Here is a 19,817-nt window from a genome sequence, read left to right as displayed (position 1 = left end):
TACAGCACTTATATTTTTGTTTGCTGTATTTACTAGTGATATTCTACATCATTTTTTGGTGTGCTTCCACTTACGCTCATAGTATTTAATATGCTAAGAGTGTACCCGACTCTAATTACCCCTAACACGAGCTGCGTAACTACTCTGCTCCTCTTCAGTCTACCTCCTTCTGCTTCTCGATCTCCTCGATCATCTCCTTTTCTCTTGGACCTCTCCTCCAATTCGCTGTTTCTCGTCGATTTCTCCATATCTCATCCTTCTCACCGTTGCTTCTCGGACTTTGCAACCTTCTGTCGTCGATCTCTTCTCCTAGTATTGGTTTCTGATGTACTTCTTGTTTATTATATTGTTTTTGTTGATGCTATTTAAAGTTTAACACTTCTTGTTGCTGTGTCTTGCATTTTAAACCCTTGTTTACTACATTGTTATTGCTACGGCTGTTTCTTACATAGTACTATTAGTTTTGCAGCTGCAATTTTGTAAACAGCCATTGGTGTTATTGATGCTGTGAAAACCCTCATTGTTGATTCTATTTTATTATTTGCAAAATGATGAAGTTTTACCAATGTTTTGAAATCTAGTTCGAACCGGTCCGATCGGTCAAATTAGAAACCAACAGGCATATCGGTTCGGCTAGTAAGCATAATTGCCTTTGTAAAAAACCGTTGGACCTCTGAATCGGCTGAAAATTGCCCGGTTGAATAGACTGAGATCTGGCCGGTTTCAACTTTGACATAAAGTGGCGCCATTTCATCATATAATTAATTAAGAAAAACCTAACGTAAACCTAATTTCCCTAACATGCATCTCCTCCTTTTCGAGCTCTCCGCTCCTCCTTCACTCCCTCGGCAAAAGAAAAATAAAAAATCACATCACTTGCTCCGTCCAGCCACTGCCACCGTCGCATATGCTCGAAGCGGACATCCCCACTGCGCTCGTCTCTGCCACTGCTTGAAGCTTCCGTCCCACTGTTCCTCCGTTGCGCAGCCGCTGTTTCACCGCGTCGGCTCTATTCCACTGGGCTCCAGCCCTTCTTTGCTCCAATTTTGCTGTGTCAAGCCCTTCGTGCTCCCTAACCTCTGTACTCTAGAAGCTATCTTTTTACTGTCATTGTTGTTTTAATTGGTTTATGATTATTAATCTGTGATTTTTCTTCTTCAATTATTGTTGTTACTGCGATTTAGGATTGTTGATCATGCTCTTGATTCTGTTATATTGTCGTTGTCCTGCTTTTTTATTTTTTTATTTTTACTGATTTTCAGTTCTTGAACTTGTTAAGTTGATAATTTGCTAAATTTTTGGGCTGATGTTGTTTTAATTTGCTAAATTGTTGAGATTCTTGAGATTGAGATTGTCCTTATTTCTTGTTATTGGGTTGCTTGAATTTTATTCAGGCCTTGTTCTTGTATTTAGACGAGATTATAACATTGTGGTAGATGTGATATTTTTAATTTGGATGATATTTTAAAATTTATGTATTCCTAAAAATCGGACTGGATTGTCCGGTTGAACCAATCTGACCGAAACCAGTGCAAATATTGGTTCGGTCTAATGAGAAAAACCATCTATGGAAAAAGCGTTTCAAAACTGCTGAATTGACCAGTTCCTGGCCGGTCGAACCGATCCAGGTTCCGACTGGTCGAATCGAATCTAGACTCGACCGGTCGAACCGAACCAGGACCCAGCCGGTTACTCTAAATGACACCGTTTGTTATTAAAAAAAACCAAAAAAGAAAAAGGGTTCTGAATTGAGAAACCATTCTCTCTAGCATGGTTCTAAAAATCGGACCGGACCGGAGCGCCGGAACTCTAGCGAGGAACCCTAGCCCTCCAGCGCCGCCGCCGTTCCCAGATCGTCAGCGCCGCCGCCGTCCCCAGGTCGTCAGCACCGCCGTTCCCAGGTCGTCGAACCCTAACCCAGTAACTCGGCTGGTACTCTTCATCTTCGCTGGCTTCTCGGCCCGGAACCCAGGTTAGTGGCTCGTCTTCATCTTCGGTCTTCTTCTTCAATTTTGTTCCATTTTTCTTCAATTCTTCTTCGGCCTTGGTTTGAACTTTGAAGTTTGGTTCTTTAATTCTTCTTCTTCGGTCTTCCTTCTAGGTTTCCAGTTTGGTATTCCCTTGTATTTGCTGGTGGTTAATGGTGGAAATTTTACAAATTTGCAAATTTGTATGTATGGTTCTGATTGCTTTGTCTTGTATTCACTATACTCTGATTGCTCTGTTAGTCAGTAATACTTACTCTGATGGCTCTGATAGTGTTTTACTGGTTTACCAGTTGCTGATGGCTCCTAATTTGTTTGTTGCAATATTGTTGAATGCTGTAGACTGATGGCTCTTAATTTTTTTTTGTTCAAATTTACTGATGGCTTTGTTCGTAGTTGCTGGTTTTGCTGGGTGAAGGTTTAGTGTTTTGGAATGTTTCATAATGTGCTAATGTTTGTAATTGCTGGCTTTGTTTGTAATTGCTGGGTGAAGGTTTAGTGTTTTGTGGTTATTGGTTAATGTTTTGGTTTAGTGTTCTCTCTTTTCCAGATTTCCCTTTTCCCTGTATTTCTGCATGTTGCTGAATTGGTAATTAATGAATTTGCCTTTTTGCTGTAAATTGGGACTTTACTAGGATTTGTTAAATTTGTTGCTGTAACTTGAATTTGTTGCTGAATTTGTTGCTTCCCGGTCACAGAATCAGAACAGAATGCTCAGTCAGTGCTTGATTGATTGGCTTTGCTCACTGATTGTATTTGATGATAACTTTTAAATTTTAAATTTGCACTGCCTATGTTACTGATTCACTGTTCTTTTAGTGCTTTTTGTTGTTGTTAATCATTGTGATGAGCTTTGTTAAAATTTGCATTGCCTATAATACTGAGTGTTCCTTCAGCGCTTTTTGTTGTTGTTAATCATTGTGATGAACTTTGTTAAAATTTCCCCTGCCTATGTGACTGATTCACGGATTCATCCCCCTCGTCATTATCATTGGCATGAACTCCGAACCAAAACCCCAACTCTCTGGATAAAATTGTAACAATAGCTGATTGGGACATTTTCTTCTACTTAAGGTATGAATCAGAATGATGAGGCCAAGTTGTGAATACACAAGTCTCAACAGACTATAATATATATTGAGTTTGTGACATTAGAAGGGTGTAATAATAACAATAATGGAGTCATGTTATTTGAATATTGAGGTTTAACATTTAAACTCTCAGCTTGTCAGCCCTGTTTGATTCTTCATCTCAGGTAATTGAATCGAATCAACCAGGCCTTCCTTTTCTTTTTCTTTTAGTTGATTCTTAATTTTTCTAATATATGTAGCTATCTGAATCAAGTGGATCAGATTATGTAGTTTTCTTGATTTGGGATATTTTCGGAGACGCATTAGAAGAGCTATTTTATTATTATGTTTGCTATAATAATATTCACATGTTCTGTATGCTTGTGATTGTTTCGGTGTTTACATTTTCTTTCCAAGTCACTTGTTGTGGCTGTTCTTTGAGTTAAGGCTTTGTATGTGTGTGTGAGAATGTGATAATGTTGAATGCTGTTGCATCTAATAGGAGTTCTTGGAGTACCCTCATCTTTGGTCCTTTATAATTTATTTATTATTTTATTCTAAAACGGTTTTTCCGGTTGAACCACCGATTGGACCGGTTAGACCAATAAACCAATAAACCAATAACTAAAGCGGTTCAATGACCGGTCCGGTTTTCAGAACCTTGCTTTCTAGTCTCCCCTTTCAAGTTCACTGCAGAGCGGCAGAGGTTGTGCCAAAGCTCTTCCCATTCTTCCTTGAAAACCCTAGCTTTCATCGCGCCGCCGGTGGCCTCACCATCGCCGCCTGGTTCATCGTGGTTGTTCGCCATTCCTCGTGGTTCATCTTGCTCGAAGGCCCTCCCGTTCGACCAACGCCAACGTCTCCAGGTTCTGCTCTGCTGTCTTCCGTCCGTCGTGTTCATCGCCAGCTCGCCAGCATTCGTGGCCAGCTCCCCGTCGTTCGTCGCCAGCTCACCAGTGTTTGTCGCCAGCTTCCCGTCGTCCGTCGCTCTCCCGCAAATCTCTGGTCACTGCCCTCGCCGAAGGTAATGCCTCGGATGCTCAGTTAGTGTTCACTGCTTCTTGATAAATTTCAATTCTGTTACTGGCTTACTAGCTTGTTCTTGCTTGTTCTAGGTTGGTTAACTCTGTTATATTGATGATAAATTGATGCTGATAAATTGTTACTACCTTGTTCTTGCTTTTCTTTTCTGTTGTTAAATTTTGTTAAAATTTCTTGGTGATAAATTTTGTGCTCATTGCCTCATTCAGTATTTTTTCTGTTGTTAATCATTATGCTGAGATTGTTAAAAATTGGGTTAAAAGCTTTGTTAATCTTTGTTAAAGCATGTTAATTTTTGTGTTAAAAATTAGAAATCATGGATAACAACATCATAGTAAAACAAAAAAATGGGTATTGAAATGAACTCACAAGTTATGGCAGGTTCTTGATATTGATGTTTTGGTTATTGCAAGTACTGTGTAATGGATTGTCCCTGCTTTGTCAAGTTGAGTTTCTATGAACTACTTATAAACCAAAAAACAAAACAAATGCCTCCTAAAGGAATACTTGTAATTTAATCACAAAATATAACAAATTGTGTATTGAAATAAACTCTAATTATCGTCTTAATGATATTTTAGCAACTATGTTTTACTGTTTTAGCCATCAGAAACTAGGTAATTATCATCTCTGTCTGTATTAATACCATTGAATACAGAAAAACACAGAAATGATATGTGATTAATCACTATTATGTCAACTTGAAACTTGAAAGTAACTGTGTGTAAAGTTTGAATATTGTTAGTTTTACTTTATTGGTTAAGAAATCACCGTCTAGAATCTTTGGGATTTCATACTTTAAAACTAAACTTGATTAGCCAAACAAAGTGGCAACAAACACACAAAACATGAGCGTATGTATCCTTTGATAGTACATATTGCCATAAGTTGGTGCTTAATACTCTTACTATATCACAAAGCTCTTAAACTTATAATTGAAGAAGTTAACACTTCATTTTTTGTCTGATCTATGCTCTTAGCTAAAGTAACAATAGACCTTGTTTTAAACTTATAACCAGAAAAGTTAAGATTTTGGTTGATGATATTTTATGTAGATTTGAATGACATTTTAAAGTTTATGTTAGACTATAATTATGTTCTAGTGTGTTTATTTATATTTTATTTATTATTTTATTATGAAACGGTTATTCTGGTTGAACCATGGTTGAACCGGTTGGTCCAGTGGACCAGTGACTTGAGCAGTTCGATGACCAGTCCGGTTTTCAGAACTTTGTAATTATGTTTTAGTGTGTTTATTTATATTTTATTTTTTATTTTAATACAAAACGGTTGAACTGGTTGAATCAATAAACCAGTGAATCAGTAGTTAGAGCAGTTCAATGACTGGTTCAGTATTCAGAACCTCGAATTTTACTAAATGTTTATTTGTTACTTTTTACTCTCCTACTTTATATAAATAAGAATGTACAAGGCTTTTTTCGAATCTTATATATACTGTGTATCATGCTTTTATTATTTTATGTATTATCTATAAATAATAAATGATGTGTTATAAGAGAGGGTGCTTCTGCTCCCAAACTTAATGGAAAGTCTTACTTAGATGTCTTGAGAATACAGAATGAAGATTAATGTTGATGAAAAATTAAATCATGTGGTCAATATTTGTAGTTAAGAAATGTCATTAATGAATAAGCCTCAGCTAGACCTGTTAGATTCTTTAATTTAATTTGTTTTGTTAAGTAAGTATGTTTTAAAGCACTTTGGATTACTGTTCTAGCTTGATTGTATCAGCAATATATTGGAAAGAGGAAATTACTTTTTGTTCTTGGCTTTATCTTTTCAAAATTCCTTAATTAATTAGGCAAACTAGATGTTATATTATTAGAGTTTGTGGATGTTTAGGGCTTGGTGGGGTCTTAATAAATGAGAAGGCTTATAACATGATGAAGTTTTTATTTACAAATTTTTTCATTTCACATATCCACACTCCATTGACAACGGAGAACTAGTTTCATCTGTTTTGCATAAAAGTTTATGTTGTTTTTTGTTCTTTTATTTTTTCTTAAAAATTGTAACAGCTCTGCACTAAAAAATCATAAAAAGGAAAATTTTGACTGACTAATGCAATTTATTTAAATGAATGTGCTTTTATCCTTTTACATTCCTCTATTCCCCTGTTCTCATTGCTATTTCGGGAAGTTGGTTGCAGATGGTTTTCATACATTTGGCATAACAAGCACTTGAACAAATGGGATCAAGCAGCTTTCTGTGGAATTTTACCAAAAAGTTTGTCACATTTGGGATCATTACTGTTACTGTATCTGATCGTTATGTAACAGTGGTTCCAGTTCGGGGTGGCTCTATGTCTCCCACACTTAATCCAAAAACCAGCTCTTCTGCAGGAAACTTCTCTGGTAATATTCTTGCCAAAGGGGGTTCATAAGAAACATGGTATTTTGGGATTGCAGATTTTGTTATTTGACCATTTGGTTATGCTGCAGATGATTATGTCTTGGTTGAGAAGTTTTGCGTTGACAAATACAGATTTTCACATGGAGATGTTGTGGTCTTCAGGTAATACATTTGTTTCACTCTTGAATATATGTTTGCATTTATATGCCATATTTTACATTGGTATATGATGTCTAGAGAAGTTAAACAACATAGTTACGGAAAATAACCACCTTGGACCCTGTGATTGTTTGACTTCACAAAGGATTTTTTCTTGGACTAATGTTGCACTTCTGTTCAAGTTATTGGTAGTGACTGGTGAATGATTATGCTATTATATTCAGCTACTAAGATAATTCATGTTTTATTAGAATGTAGATTAGATCTTAGTTGCTTCTTTTGAAATTCTTAATTGGTGATTTTATTTATTTATTTATTTATTTTTTTAAGACTTTAATTAGTGCATCCCAAACCTTTTGTAGCTCTCCATTGAATCACAAGGAGAGACACATAAAGAGAATAGTTGCATTATCTGGTGAATGGTTTGGTAGTCGTCAGAACTATGATGTGTTGAAGGTTCCAGAAGGACATTGTTGGGTTGAAGGAGATAATGCGGCTTTTAGCATGGATTCAAAGTCATTTGGACCTGTAAGGTTCTCTTATCACTTAGTTTAAGGTGTGGTTACTTATATAATATATTGCAAAACTTGACCAGCCAGGCTTCTATTGCCACAAAAAAAGCAATTTATTATCCGTCAATGTCAATTTTGTTGACATCTTTAAAGATAATAGTGTATATGAGCTTTTTTGTTTAATCCAGTAACCTTATGTTCCATGCGTAATGTATTCAATCAAAGTGCTATCCATTGTGGTTTTACAGCTACAGCTGAGCCATCTTACTGATTTATATTTCACATGAATGCTTGCATACATTAATATATCAGTCGTTTAACAAGACTCCTTTTTTGAGTTTTGTATATTGATTTTCATGTGCATTGATGTTGAGATAGATAATAAGGGTACCATGCTGTTAGCCTTGACCGAAAATTTTTATTGATTTGGATTTTCATTGTTGTAGACTTTGTCTGTGTTCTTTTCCTTTTATTTTTGGTCATTATCACACGCACACACACACAAGGGGGAGAGGGGAAAGGATCGATTCCGAGAATCGAACCAGGGTGTGGTTGCTCACGAGTCAAGTGAGTTGCCATTGCGCCAAGGCCTCAGACCACGCGTCATCAGACCACGCGTCATCTATGGTTGCAACCTTTTAACATCTTGGTAACATGTAAATTGTGTTTGCAGATTCCCTTGGGCCTCATACGAGGAAGGGTGACCCATGTTGTGTGGCCTCCACAAAGAATAGGCGCCATCCAGAGTCCTCCACGAGAAAGATTATCTTCTTTATAGTTGGATCCTGATGATGCTGTTGCCAGGCCTCCTCAGTGCAGAATTTTGTGAGTAGAATCCTTCCTGGAGTATTCTTTTCTCTTCCCTAATGTTGTTTTAATCGGACACAGAAACCATTCTTTGCTCCATTTGTTTTGCTTTGCGGAGGAGAATTACTATAATTCATTTGTTAATTGGATTATAGTATAACCGTTTAACCCTTCAATTTTTTTATATTTATTTTTCCCGGAACCGAGCAATTAATCAAAATAGAAATGAGATGCATGATATGTTGCTCGTTTTTTAGCAGAAGAGATTAAGATGGTAATATTCAAAATTGATACTTCTAGTCTCCTTGTCCAAAATTTTCTCCTTGCTCTCTTTTTAGAGATGATTTGGGACATGTATTTAATTAATTTAATATCAAATACGTGAATAACGTATATTTTAGAACCCTTGTACTTTTAGTTGGTGAACCAAATAGGCAAATGTTGGATTTCCGATTTTCACAACCTTGCTTTTCACATGGTCAGTTAATTTGAAATACATTTTATTTATATTTCTTTGTCTGTTGGAGCAATAAAACCATAATAATAAAAAAAACTTGAATAACCATAATACCCATTGAAAAAATATTTATAAAGTAAGGAGATTGATAGTGATAAACTGGAAAATTAATCACTATGAGAAAATATAGGTAACTAACTCTATATGCAGTTAATTGGTTAATCTAAGAGCTAATTTTTCAAAAAAAAAAAAGGATTCTAAAATTTTGAAAACCTAGGATTGTGCTAAGAAAATATGCACCTTCCCATTCCAGTTTTTCACACTCCAATTCCTCACACTACGATCTCTCCTTTGAATTTCTTTCGCTGCGATGCTGCACCCTCCCCCTCCAACTCTTCTCATTGCGCCGCCGCGCCTTCCCTGGCAAACTCCTTTCGCCGCACCGGCGCGCCCTCTGCATGCAACTCCTCTTGCGGCAACGCCTTTCAATCCTTCAGCGTCCCTCTTCTCTCCTCCAACAACTTGTATACTATTTATTAGATATATTTAATATTCATCATTTAAATTAAGATTTCGTTAACATGTGTTCTAAAGACACATGATAAGTTTATTATTAGTAAAAAATTTTAAATATTTTCATTCAATGAATGAAAATAAATGTATTAAAAATTTAAATTTTTTATATTTTTAATAAAAAAATTTTAATTTATAAACTTAATATATGTCTTAAAACATAAGATAAACAAAATTTTTAAATTAATTCAATAACTATAAATACATTCTCATATTTTTATATAAAAATCTCATTCTTTGCAGTGATATTATTCGTGCTATTATTAATAGTACAATTTTGGCGTTGTGTTTTGGCTCCCCATATAGTTATAGGGATTAAGTTATCTTCATCAATTAATTTGTATTTAATTGAAAATTAATAATTTTGCATATGTAAATGTGTATTATATATATTAATAAGGACTCATAATATTACTACGTGATTATTATATATGGTGCCTTATTATTTTATTATTTGTGTTATATATAAATATTTGATTTTGTTACATGAGGAAATTAGTAATAATATAATACCTATTTATTTTATAAAATTTAACTTTATAATAAATTGATTAAATATTATACTACTAAAATAATATTTTTTTGTAAAAATTAATTTATTTTAAAATATAAAAAATATAGTAATATATAATTTATGCGAATATTAGTCAGCCCAAATAGTATATATTTGACTGAATTACATGATTATATTTACGGTGACTGGGTGATTAAGAATGAATCAATACTTATTATTTATGCGAATAATAATCGGTCTAAAAAAATTTTTTTATTTGACCAAATAATAATCATTGAATCTTATATTTATTTTCTATTTAATTATGCAGCTACTAATCGGTCTAAAAGAATGTTAGCATTTGACCAATTAATAAAAAATATATACAATAATAAATAGGTATAATTCTCAAGTTTTTATGGAAATAATGAGTCAATCTAAAGATAAACTTATTATTTGACAGAATTTTTTTGAGAATATTTAGTAAATCGTACTAAATGAATTTATGTGTACGTAATTTATGCGGGTATAGATTGATATAAAAAAAATTCTGTATTTAGTCAAATTACATACACATATATGATAATAAATATGTGATAATTATTTAATTTGATGTGAATAATAAATTTGTCCAAAGTTAATTTCTGTAGAAAAAATACCAATAAATAAATAATATTCTTTTAAATCTTAACTGATTATATAATAATTTAATATAATGGAATTAAATTTAATTATTTAATAGAGCCAAATAAATATTATTTTTATGTACTACTAAAAAATATTTTAAATTATAATAAGAGCACTTGTCCTGTCCTCACAAGTTATAAGTTTTCAAGTAAATTTGTCCCTAGATTTATATATAATGGTTTTTTATTTATTGTANCAAAATTACTTCTGTGTGTTTTTTAATTAAAAGAATTATGATTTAGTCTTATTAAAAATACACATAAGACTTTAATAAGGGAAGATAAAAAAAAACTACATTCTTTTTAGTTTTATGCTCTTAAATCTCAATTAAATCGGCGAATTCAGGCGCATTTTCGTATATTCAGTTATAGTTTTTAATAATTTAATACGAATGGTTATGCGAAGGAACCGTGGAAGTTGTAACATTTTCAACCTTGTTTAAGGGTTATATTCTGAATTGAGTCTCTAAGAGTGGCTTGCATAACAAGTTATATTAGGAGCAGTCCGGCGCCTTACACAGAAAAAAGACAGAGAGAAGGGTGACAGTGACATGACATGTATGCGTAGAAACAAGGAACGGCAAACTTTTTATTGATTATCATCATCACTCCCACACGCCCCTTCGATTTCATTTCGCGATTCACATTCACATTCTAATTTCCAATTAACAAAACAAACCCACTCCAAATTTCACTTCACAGAACCCATTCCAATTCCATTCATCACATTCACAATGCGCTACCATTCTGTCTTCTCTCACTGATATAACTCTCTATCTTCTTCATCTTTTCTCGGTAATCATTCTCTCATTAACATTATTATTCCCAGCATTTTCACCGAATTGGTATTTTCCCATTTACATGGCATTATTTTATTCTATTTTTAATTTGTCGTACGGTTCTTTTTGGCTTTCTGATTTCCTTTTCTGTGTTTGTGATTTCTCCTTTTCCTTCTTTCTATGGCTGTGTTTCAAGTTGATATATTGGTGTTAAGGTAAGGGAGAAGACATGGGAAGGCTATTTTTGGTTAGTCTTGAAGGGAACTTCTATAGCTGCAAGCACTGCCAAACACATTTTGCCCTTGCTCATGATATCATTTCCAAGGTTTATTTTTAATTGTTTATTGTGTTGTTATTATTTTCCTTTTCTTTTTCCTCTCATACATTTGTGTGATGATATCTTTATGCCTGAATGGCTGAATGTACAATTTGATGATATCTTAATGTCTGGGTTTTTGTTGGAGAATTATGTGATATAATAATGCCTTTTGTGATGATCGTTTAAAATAGTGGGTATATTTGCTTTTGTGATTACTGTGATTACCATTAATTGTGCAAGAGTGTTGCTAAGGCAGCAAAATCGTTGTCGAGTGTTGAAGGGAGTATCACGACGCTATGGTTGCAAACACAATTTTAACCATCATGCCCCATTACTGGTTGATCATGATGATGGGAATCTGATTAACCGCAGAGGGGCCAAATAGAATATAGGATCGACATGAAGTGAGAAATTGATGGAGCTTAAGAGGAATTGTTTCTGGAACACATACATATATGAAGCAGTGGCATTTTTAGATAGGATCGTGTTTGGGTTAAACATGTCGATACTAACTTGTGGACTCTACATGATGTTCAACTATTATTGATATTTTATTTTGGTTGTTAAATGTATAAGATTTTGAATTTCTGTGTGCTGCTATATTTTTGGTGTCAAGTCATTCATACCTCCATAGTTGTGTTTCACTTTTTCGCATTGACATTCTATTCACTGTAATTACGTAATTCCTTGGAAAGGTTTTGGACTAGTTACAAATGTGTATGGGAGCACTAAAGTATGGCTTCCTCAATTTTTTTAAGCCATGTTGTAGGCATTGTGGTTCTGTTATATTCACATTGAGTACCTAGTGTTTCTAAGCAAAAATGTTTCTCACCCTGGTGATTCTCTCAATTCAATGACTATATTTTTTTTTAATTCTTGAGACAGATTGTAATGGGCATAGGCATATAAGTAGTGGTGTAGAATATGCATATACAGGACATGGCATTATCCCAATAAGTAAATAAATCAGAAAGTAAAATGGTCCAGTTTGGAGATGAAGTGTTTGAAAGATTTGTTCAAATAGAATATACGTCTTAACAGACTTAAAAAGATGTTTTTTTTTCCTTATCAAATTTTATAATTAAAATTTCATCCAGATTTAAATATGCCCACTTCTGGTTAGCTCTGCGAAGCCATTTATGCCTGATGAATTTGTTTGAGAGATCTAAACATAAATGGGTTGACTTTAGAAATAATCCATGACTTGACGCAATGACATCGTTTGATTCATATAGTCAACTCCACCTAGTGAAACAAGACTTTGTTGTTGTTGTATGGGTTTTATCTCTAAAATTGGATTCAAATGTCATCAATATTGAGTCTGTTGGGCCATATTATCTTGATTGGTTATATACTTATATATGAACAAAGCAACATAAAATGTCCTCACTGGAAACTTGTTGACCACTAAAAGTTGGAAGTTTTCTATTCCTTGATCATGGCACCTGATTGACATCAGGTTGGCTATTTTGACATTGACGTGGTTATGTGTTACTAAATAAATAGAGAATTTTGAGTATGATTACCTTCCCTGTGTTGCATTTTGCATATGCATCTTAATTGTACAGTGCAGACAATCTAAACTAACCCGGTTTTCTTGTTTATTATTTATTTTTTAGTCTTTCCAGTCCAGGCATGGGAAAGCTTATCTCTTTGATAAAGTGTAAGTTTCATTTGACCTTCTCATTACAAAATTAAAATAAGCATCTCTAGTGCCATTGCAGAATTTTTTGATACTGTTGCATAAATGTTTAGCTAAATTAACAATAAACATCAGAATAAAAATAATAATTGTCAAATATATAGCCTAGTACATATCATGCAATTGAGTAAGTTCACTCTTCTAGGTCTAATACAAATTTTCATATCTATCAACGAGTACATTCCTTTAAAAGTGGTGATTTCACAGAGAATAACTTACACTTCAATGCTTTCAATATCTTGAATGCTTTAGTAATGCACTTGGTACTGGATGAAAAATCATGATGAGTACAAGACTTTGTTGTGTAATAGCATTGAGTAATTGAAATAACTTGTTATTCCATCTTATGACAGTGTAAATGTTACCGTTGGAGAGAAAGAAGAACGAAATCTGATTACTGGAGTGCACACTGTTGTTGACATATTCTGTGTTGCATGTGGATCCATTGTTGGATGGAAATATGTAAGGACCAATTTTTATGGCCTGTTGCTCGCGATTTAGTTGTTCAGATGCTGTTGACATTTGCAAATGCCTGTTTATAACATAGACTCATCAGATAACACTACAGCTTTTTGCAAGTTGAAAATCACATTGCCTACTTTTTTCTTTATCTGTTTAGATAACTTATTACTCCTCAAAAAGAACCTTTTAAAACATTCAAAGTAAGTACTTCTATTAGTCATTAGTCAGCATTTAAATATAGAATTACTTATTGATATGTTACTTTCTAGAAGTTTCTTTACGAAGGCTTATATAAGTTATTCTTCAAAATAGACTAACTTTCTATCTCATTTCACTTTAGGAGTCTGCTTGTGAGAAATCTCAACAGTATAAAGAAGGAAAGTTTATCCTTGAAAGGTGACTAGTTAGTTAATCTGCATTTATAGCTTTTATGTTTTATCTTTATATTCAGGGTAAATTTCAATAACCTCTCTTGTGCTTAGGCAGTGTTACAGATAACAACTGCTCTATTCATAGAAGTGTACACTAAACTCCTTGAAATTTGGGTTATATTGACACTTGGCACCCTTATAGTGTATAAAATGTGACACTAACCTCCCTTATAAACATGAGAAGAGGTCAGTGTCTGCATGACATATCAAGGGATGCCGGGAGTAGAACCACTTAATTTCAGTGGAGATTAATGTAATTTACCATTTAGTTTATTTGTTTTTCAAACGAGAATAAGTGGCAGTGGGGATCTGGTAATGGTCGGTGGCCAGTATTTTTTAACGAGATTTGCGATTTGTTATTGTGAGTAGGTTTAAGGTGTTGGGACCTGATGGCAGCCTCTACATGGAAGCTCCAGAACCAAATGCTGTTGGAAGTGATGTTGATGATGTTTGATTTGCTCATTTAGGATCTAATCTCATTTTGAAACTGTACATTCTCTATGCTTCTTCCTGTTAAAATATGTTATACTTCAGCTATTAGTATACACTTACAATGCACTAAAGGTTACAATAGTTCCCTTATTACAATGCATTAAAGGTTACAATAGTTCCCTTACCCTTAATTCAAAATCAACTAGGCCAAAATGTTGGAATTGTATGAAACTAGTGAACTATTTATATGATTTGATTAATCAGATTCGGTATAGAAAGTAAGCCTTAGTGCAAACACTAACGATGTTTTTCCCTTGAAAAGCCAAAGCTTGAAGTTTCCAATTTTGTTGTAATGCATTTATCAAAGAAAAATATTTGAAATATGTTAGCACAAGCTTTATATTATATTCGGTTTTGCTAAGACACCAACTTATTTTTAACAAAATATTAGCCAACAAAGTAGTAAATGAGCAAGATTAAGAGAAAGAAATGGAAAGGATGTTGGTTGTCAATCTTTTTCCGTATTCTATAGTCTCTGGTTTTTATGGAGAGGTAATTTTAATGTCCTGGATTGCTACTATAAATGCTAGTTAATATTAAATAATCACTGTTGGATTACAACAAAAACTAGTAGTAATTTTGTAGATTGACAGCAGAGAGAGGATGTAGAAGAAAGTTGTGGTTTATCATTTCCATTTCAAACACAAAACTTGTTCATCACTAGTTGTCTTTTGTCCTTACACCAAACAATTATGATGATGATTTTTCCCTTTTCCTCTAATGATTTTCTTGGAGAAAACATACGCTTCTAGCGTATTACGATAGTTAGAATTGAGCTCTACATAGTTCATCCATCTTCCTTATTTGTGACATAATGCAAAGCACAGAAGATAAACCCAACGCCAGAAAAAGAATAAAAACGAAACATTGGTTGACAGGACCAAGAGCCATTCTCCCTCCAAGAATGTCCGTAGGTAGTTTCTTTTTAGCATGATGACATGGCCATGTGCAAATAAACAGGGGCACATTTTGTATTTTTGTCATTTTAAGCCGGGGCATATTCAATAAAAATAAATATACAGTTAACATTACAGATTACATCAAATTTAATTTTGATGTTCTGATAGTGTAAATTATTTTACATGTATATTTAATTACATAATGACATATCAGTAAAATAATTATATTTTACATTGCAAAAAATACTCTACAACCAAGTGATTTACTCAACTAAGTCCAACTAAGTTGTATAACAGTTTATCATATTCACGCACACTTCTTCTTCTTGTTCTGTACACTGATGCTTCGTCTTCTTTTTCTTCTTCTTCCTGTTCTGTACACCGTTACTTCGTCTTCTTCTTTTTCTCTTTTTTTTTTCATCTTTCTCTTTCATTATCATCGTTGTTGTCACTACCGCCGTTGTCGCCACCTCCTCCTCTTCCTCCTCCTTCCTTTTCCTCCTCCTCCATCATCATTATCGTTAGAGAGTAAAATAAAAAGAATTATGAAAAATAAAATAAGAAAAAGATAAAGAAAAAAAGATGAAAAAGAAGAAGTAAGAGCAGAAGATAAGGAGGAGGAAAAGAAAGAGTTTTGAATTATGCATAATTTATCAGAAAAATAACACCAAAATTTCTTAACAATAACATATATATATATCTTAGTTTTGACACCGAAGTTTCGATATCTCTTTAAATAAATTTCAATGTTATTTTTATTTCTAGCAAGAATTTAATTCAATAAGTGTGAATCTATTTTCATTCAACTAAATAAGATTACAATACATGTTTATTTAACTCTAATATGAGAAGCAATACTCCTAAAAGATGTAAAAGCAAAAGAAAAGAAAAAAAAGAAGAATAAGAAGCAAAAAAAAAAAATACAGCATTAAAAAAGAAATTTATGTGTTTTGTAATAAAATTTCAATGTTAAAATTATAAAATTTCGATACTATTTTTGTTTATGGCAATAATTCAATCAAATAAGTGCAATTCAAAAATTTTTTGTCACAGTAAAAAAATTTCAGTTTTATTTTCTGATAAATTTTACATAACTTTAAATTCTTCATCTTCTTCTTTGTTATCATCATCATATTTTTTTGTTTTAATTTCTCATAATTCTTTTGTTTTACCCTTATAACAAGAATAAAAATAAGAAAAAGAGAAAAAAATCAAACAAAGAAAAAGACATACATAATGCTGCAAAAATCACCAAGAGAAGGAAGAAAAGAAAAAAAATGCAACAATAACAAAGCAATAAAAGAATGACGATAATAAGAAAATATATAAAGAAGAAGAAGCACGGAGGAGAAGAAGAGCGCAAAGAAAAAGAAGAACGTGAGGAAGAAATGCGGGATATGAAAAGGTAGCGTGTTTACACGCGCTAATAATAAAGTTAGTTTTTGTTGAGTTTGAACCAATTTGGTTGGATTTAGTTATTAAAAAGACTTGAATGTATAGCATCACTATTTACATTGATAGCATAAATAGTCATTTAAAAGAACGGATACGATTCATTGGACGATGTGTAAAAAGTACATTTTTTCGATGATTAAAATTAAACTCAATTATATTTATCTTTTCTTTTTTTCTTAATACATTCATTTTATGTAAATACAATACCCTAACTTTTGGTTCCAATAACATGTAAATGAAATTTCAATCTTTAGTTTATATATATGATAAATCTCTAACGGTTTAATTTCTTCTGGTTTTAGACTCCTAAAGAATTAAAACTCAACTATATATTTGTTGTAGCAAAGAAATGGAAAAGGATCAAAACTCAAACTATAAAAAGTTACAAAATTTAGATAAAAAAAGAAAAAATTATGGAACTTTTAAGTATAATACAACAATCAAGACAAAACTTACATAATTACATGGAGCCCTTTTTCTTCTTCTTTATAATATAGTGCTTTAATAAATTGTTTTCCATACACTTTTATATTGTTCTATTTGGCGGTTTATTCTTTACAGGTGTTGGTCATATATTTTGGCTTGGGTTCTTTCATAAACTTTAATGTACGATTGAGGCTTTGGCGTCGTGTCTGAATTTTAAATTTGACTGAGACTCAGTAGTGAATAAAAACTTTTGAAAAATATTGTGTGCAAATAAAGATGACAATGAATAAAGTAGGATAGAGTTTAGGTTTAATTCTAATTCTACTCGTGGGTTAATTTTTTCAATGAAACTATTTAACCCTATTTTATTCGCGGATTTATAAAATGTCAACCCTAATCCTACACGGCCTCAATATAAAATCTGATAAATTAATAAATAATTAACTAATAAATTAATTATGAGTTAAAGAAATTAAGAAATAAATTTTATAATAAGTAAAAGTATTTAAAATACGAATTTAAACACTAATTTTAAATATTTTTTGCCCGAAATTAGGCCAACATGTTAAACTGATTGAACCGGACCCAAGGCTCAACATATATAAGCTAAAATCAGCCACTCCTTCCCTTTTCTTCTTTATGATTCACGCTGAGTTGAAGAAGGAACGGAAGAACCTAACTTCCATTTTCCAATTCAATCTTCTTTTGTCCATAATTTTTAATCCGGAGCTCCAATCGTCGCACTGTTTGCGGCCATGCATTCGTCTCGCTGAGCTCTTCAATTTTATTTGAACAAAGCGGTAAGGCACTTTATTTTTCTTATCCAATTCTCTCTTCCATTTTGTTTTCGCATTTTAGTTATGGGTATTGAGAGATTTTCATGATTTTAATTGTTTAGGTGTAATCTAGTATTGGGTAATCATTAGGTTTCATCCCAATCTTCCATGGATAAGGTAAGAAAACTCTAATTCTTGTGAATTAGTGAAGTAGTAAACCCTAATATTGATTATGATGAAATTGTATGAAATTAGATTGAATACATGTGAATTGAAGTCAAATTGGTGCACTTGAGCGCTTGAATTGGAGCCTTGGTGGCTAGGACTATTAAAAACTCGAAGGCTTGTGGAAAAGGGGTTTTCGGTAGTGTTTGAACTTGGGAAGAAACCAGCCAAAATATGGTTTCGATTTCTTATAGTTAATATATAATGCTGTGTGAAACACAGGTCAGTAACCTTTAAAATAGATTTGAATTATATGAATTGGTTAATTTATGAACGAAAATTGTGGAATTTGGTGTTGAATGTGTAACTTATGAAGTTAGTGGTTTTTGTAAGTAAAATTGTTAATTGAAGTTGATAAAGTAAAATTAGATGTGATGAATAATAATTGTGATGTTATTGAATGATGATGAATTTGATTTTTAATGATGATTGATGGAAAATTTTGGTTGGGATTTGAATGGTGGATTTAATTGGTTTGAAAGTGAGAGTTTAGACTTGGGTTTAAATGGGTTGATAATTTGAAAATGATACTTGTTAGGTGTTGAAGGATTGAATTTGGTATGGTTGTGATGATATTGATTTGGTTGTGAATAATTTTGGTTTGAATTATGAGTTTTGGAAAACTAGAGGGTTTGTAATTTTTGGTAAAAATCGATTTTTGACCAACTTTGATGGGTCATAACTTGGCTTCCGGACTTCTAAATTTGGTGAAACTTATTTTAAATAAAAATTAGATTCGTGAAGTTTATAACTTTCAAAGAACAGACTGAAATTTTTTTTTAACGAAAACGTTATGCGCGTTTGCAGTTTGGTGAAAAAAACTAATTTTTTTACCTTAACAGCTTTTTGGAACAAACCCATGTTCATGCGTATGCGTAGGCCATGCGTACATGAGAAACTGGCTCTGTCCAGCACTCATGCATATGCGGAGGGCATGCGTATGCGAAAAGGGCAAGTTTTGAACTCTCGCATATGCGGCATATGGCTTGCGTATGTGAGCAAACCTTCCGCCATGAATGGTCGCGTACGCGACTATGAAAAATTTAACAATACATGCGTATGCAGAAGGCATGCATACGCATGACATGCATCTTGTTTTGCAGAAAATGTATTATGTGTTTTAAAACATTTTTCTAGCATTCTAAACCTCTGTAAACACTATTTAAGATTTTTCTAGCTAGTGATTAGGCTTTGGGATGAGCGAGAGAGTATTGAGTGAAATAAAAATAATATTTTTTGTTATGAATTTAGAACCGATGACTTAGGACTATAGAGTATTGTGGGTGGTTTAGCTAGAAATGTTTTGTGGAATGTATTTGTTGGATTAAAGAAGACATATCGGAATATAGTGGAGATAAGTTTAAAGAAGCATATTTTGGTTATGAAAATATATTTTGATTATAAAAAACTAATTTGGGCATGATTATTTCATCTTGAGAACTCTTTCTCGAAAGTGTGACCCCAATGAGATGGTGGAAGGTCAGGATCCCCTTCTTTGCTCTTCCTGGTATTGTAAAATCGCCTCCAGCGAGATGGTGGGGGGTTTAGGATCTCCTCTTTTTGAGTGTGTGACCCAATTGCACTCTACAGGGAGAGGGACGCGGGGCTTGTTATGAGAGAAGCTGGGCGTGGGTGTCAAGAAGGAAGGCACGTCGGGCTTGTGACTTTGGCCGTTAGGCGTGCAAGATCACATGA

General features: G+C 33.1%; 2 protein-coding genes across 5 annotated transcripts; both read left to right on the top strand.

Annotated features, from left to right (window-relative positions):
• Positions 1–1,803: 1,803 nt before the first annotated feature.
• LOC107484034 (uncharacterized) lies at positions 1,804–8,246 on the top strand. 3 transcript variants are annotated; one of them, XM_016104638.3, is made up of 6 exons: positions 1,804–1,972; positions 3,713–4,079; positions 6,267–6,471; positions 6,559–6,631; positions 6,991–7,156; positions 7,814–8,246. In XM_016104638.3, exons 3-6 carry the CDS (start codon positions 6,306–6,308, stop codon positions 7,916–7,918), a joined length of 510 nt encoding a protein of 169 aa, XP_015960124.1. In that variant the 5' UTR covers positions 1,804–1,972; positions 3,713–4,079; positions 6,267–6,305; the 3' UTR covers positions 7,919–8,246. The 3 variants fall into 3 exon arrangements, with proteins under 3 accessions (XP_015960124.1, XP_020996004.1, XP_015960128.1); XM_021140345.2 differs by having other exon boundaries at positions 6,991–7,184; XM_016104642.3 differs by lacking the exon at positions 3,713–4,079.
• On the top strand, positions 7,860–14,515 carry LOC107484035 (protein yippee-like). 2 transcript variants are annotated; one of them, XM_052260986.1, is made up of 6 exons: positions 7,860–7,965; positions 11,151–11,260; positions 12,874–12,917; positions 13,310–13,418; positions 13,759–13,814; positions 14,219–14,515. In XM_052260986.1, exons 1-6 carry the CDS (start codon positions 7,929–7,931, stop codon positions 14,301–14,303), a joined length of 441 nt encoding a protein of 146 aa, XP_052116946.1. In that variant the 5' UTR covers positions 7,860–7,928; the 3' UTR covers positions 14,304–14,515. The 2 variants fall into 2 exon arrangements, with proteins under 2 accessions (XP_052116946.1, XP_015960129.1); XM_016104643.3 differs by lacking the exon at positions 7,860–7,965 and adding an exon at positions 10,604–10,951 and having other exon boundaries at positions 11,132–11,260.
• The last annotated feature ends 5,302 nt before the right edge of the window (positions 14,516–19,817 follow it).

This window comes from Arachis duranensis, chromosome 4, assembly GCF_000817695.3.
Source record: "Arachis duranensis cultivar V14167 chromosome 4, aradu.V14167.gnm2.J7QH, whole genome shotgun sequence".
In the NCBI taxonomy this organism is placed as follows: Eukaryota; Viridiplantae; Streptophyta; class Magnoliopsida; order Fabales; family Fabaceae; genus Arachis; species Arachis duranensis.
Note: the sequence above shows the minus strand (reverse complement) of the source record. Positions and strands in the feature narration are given on the sequence as shown.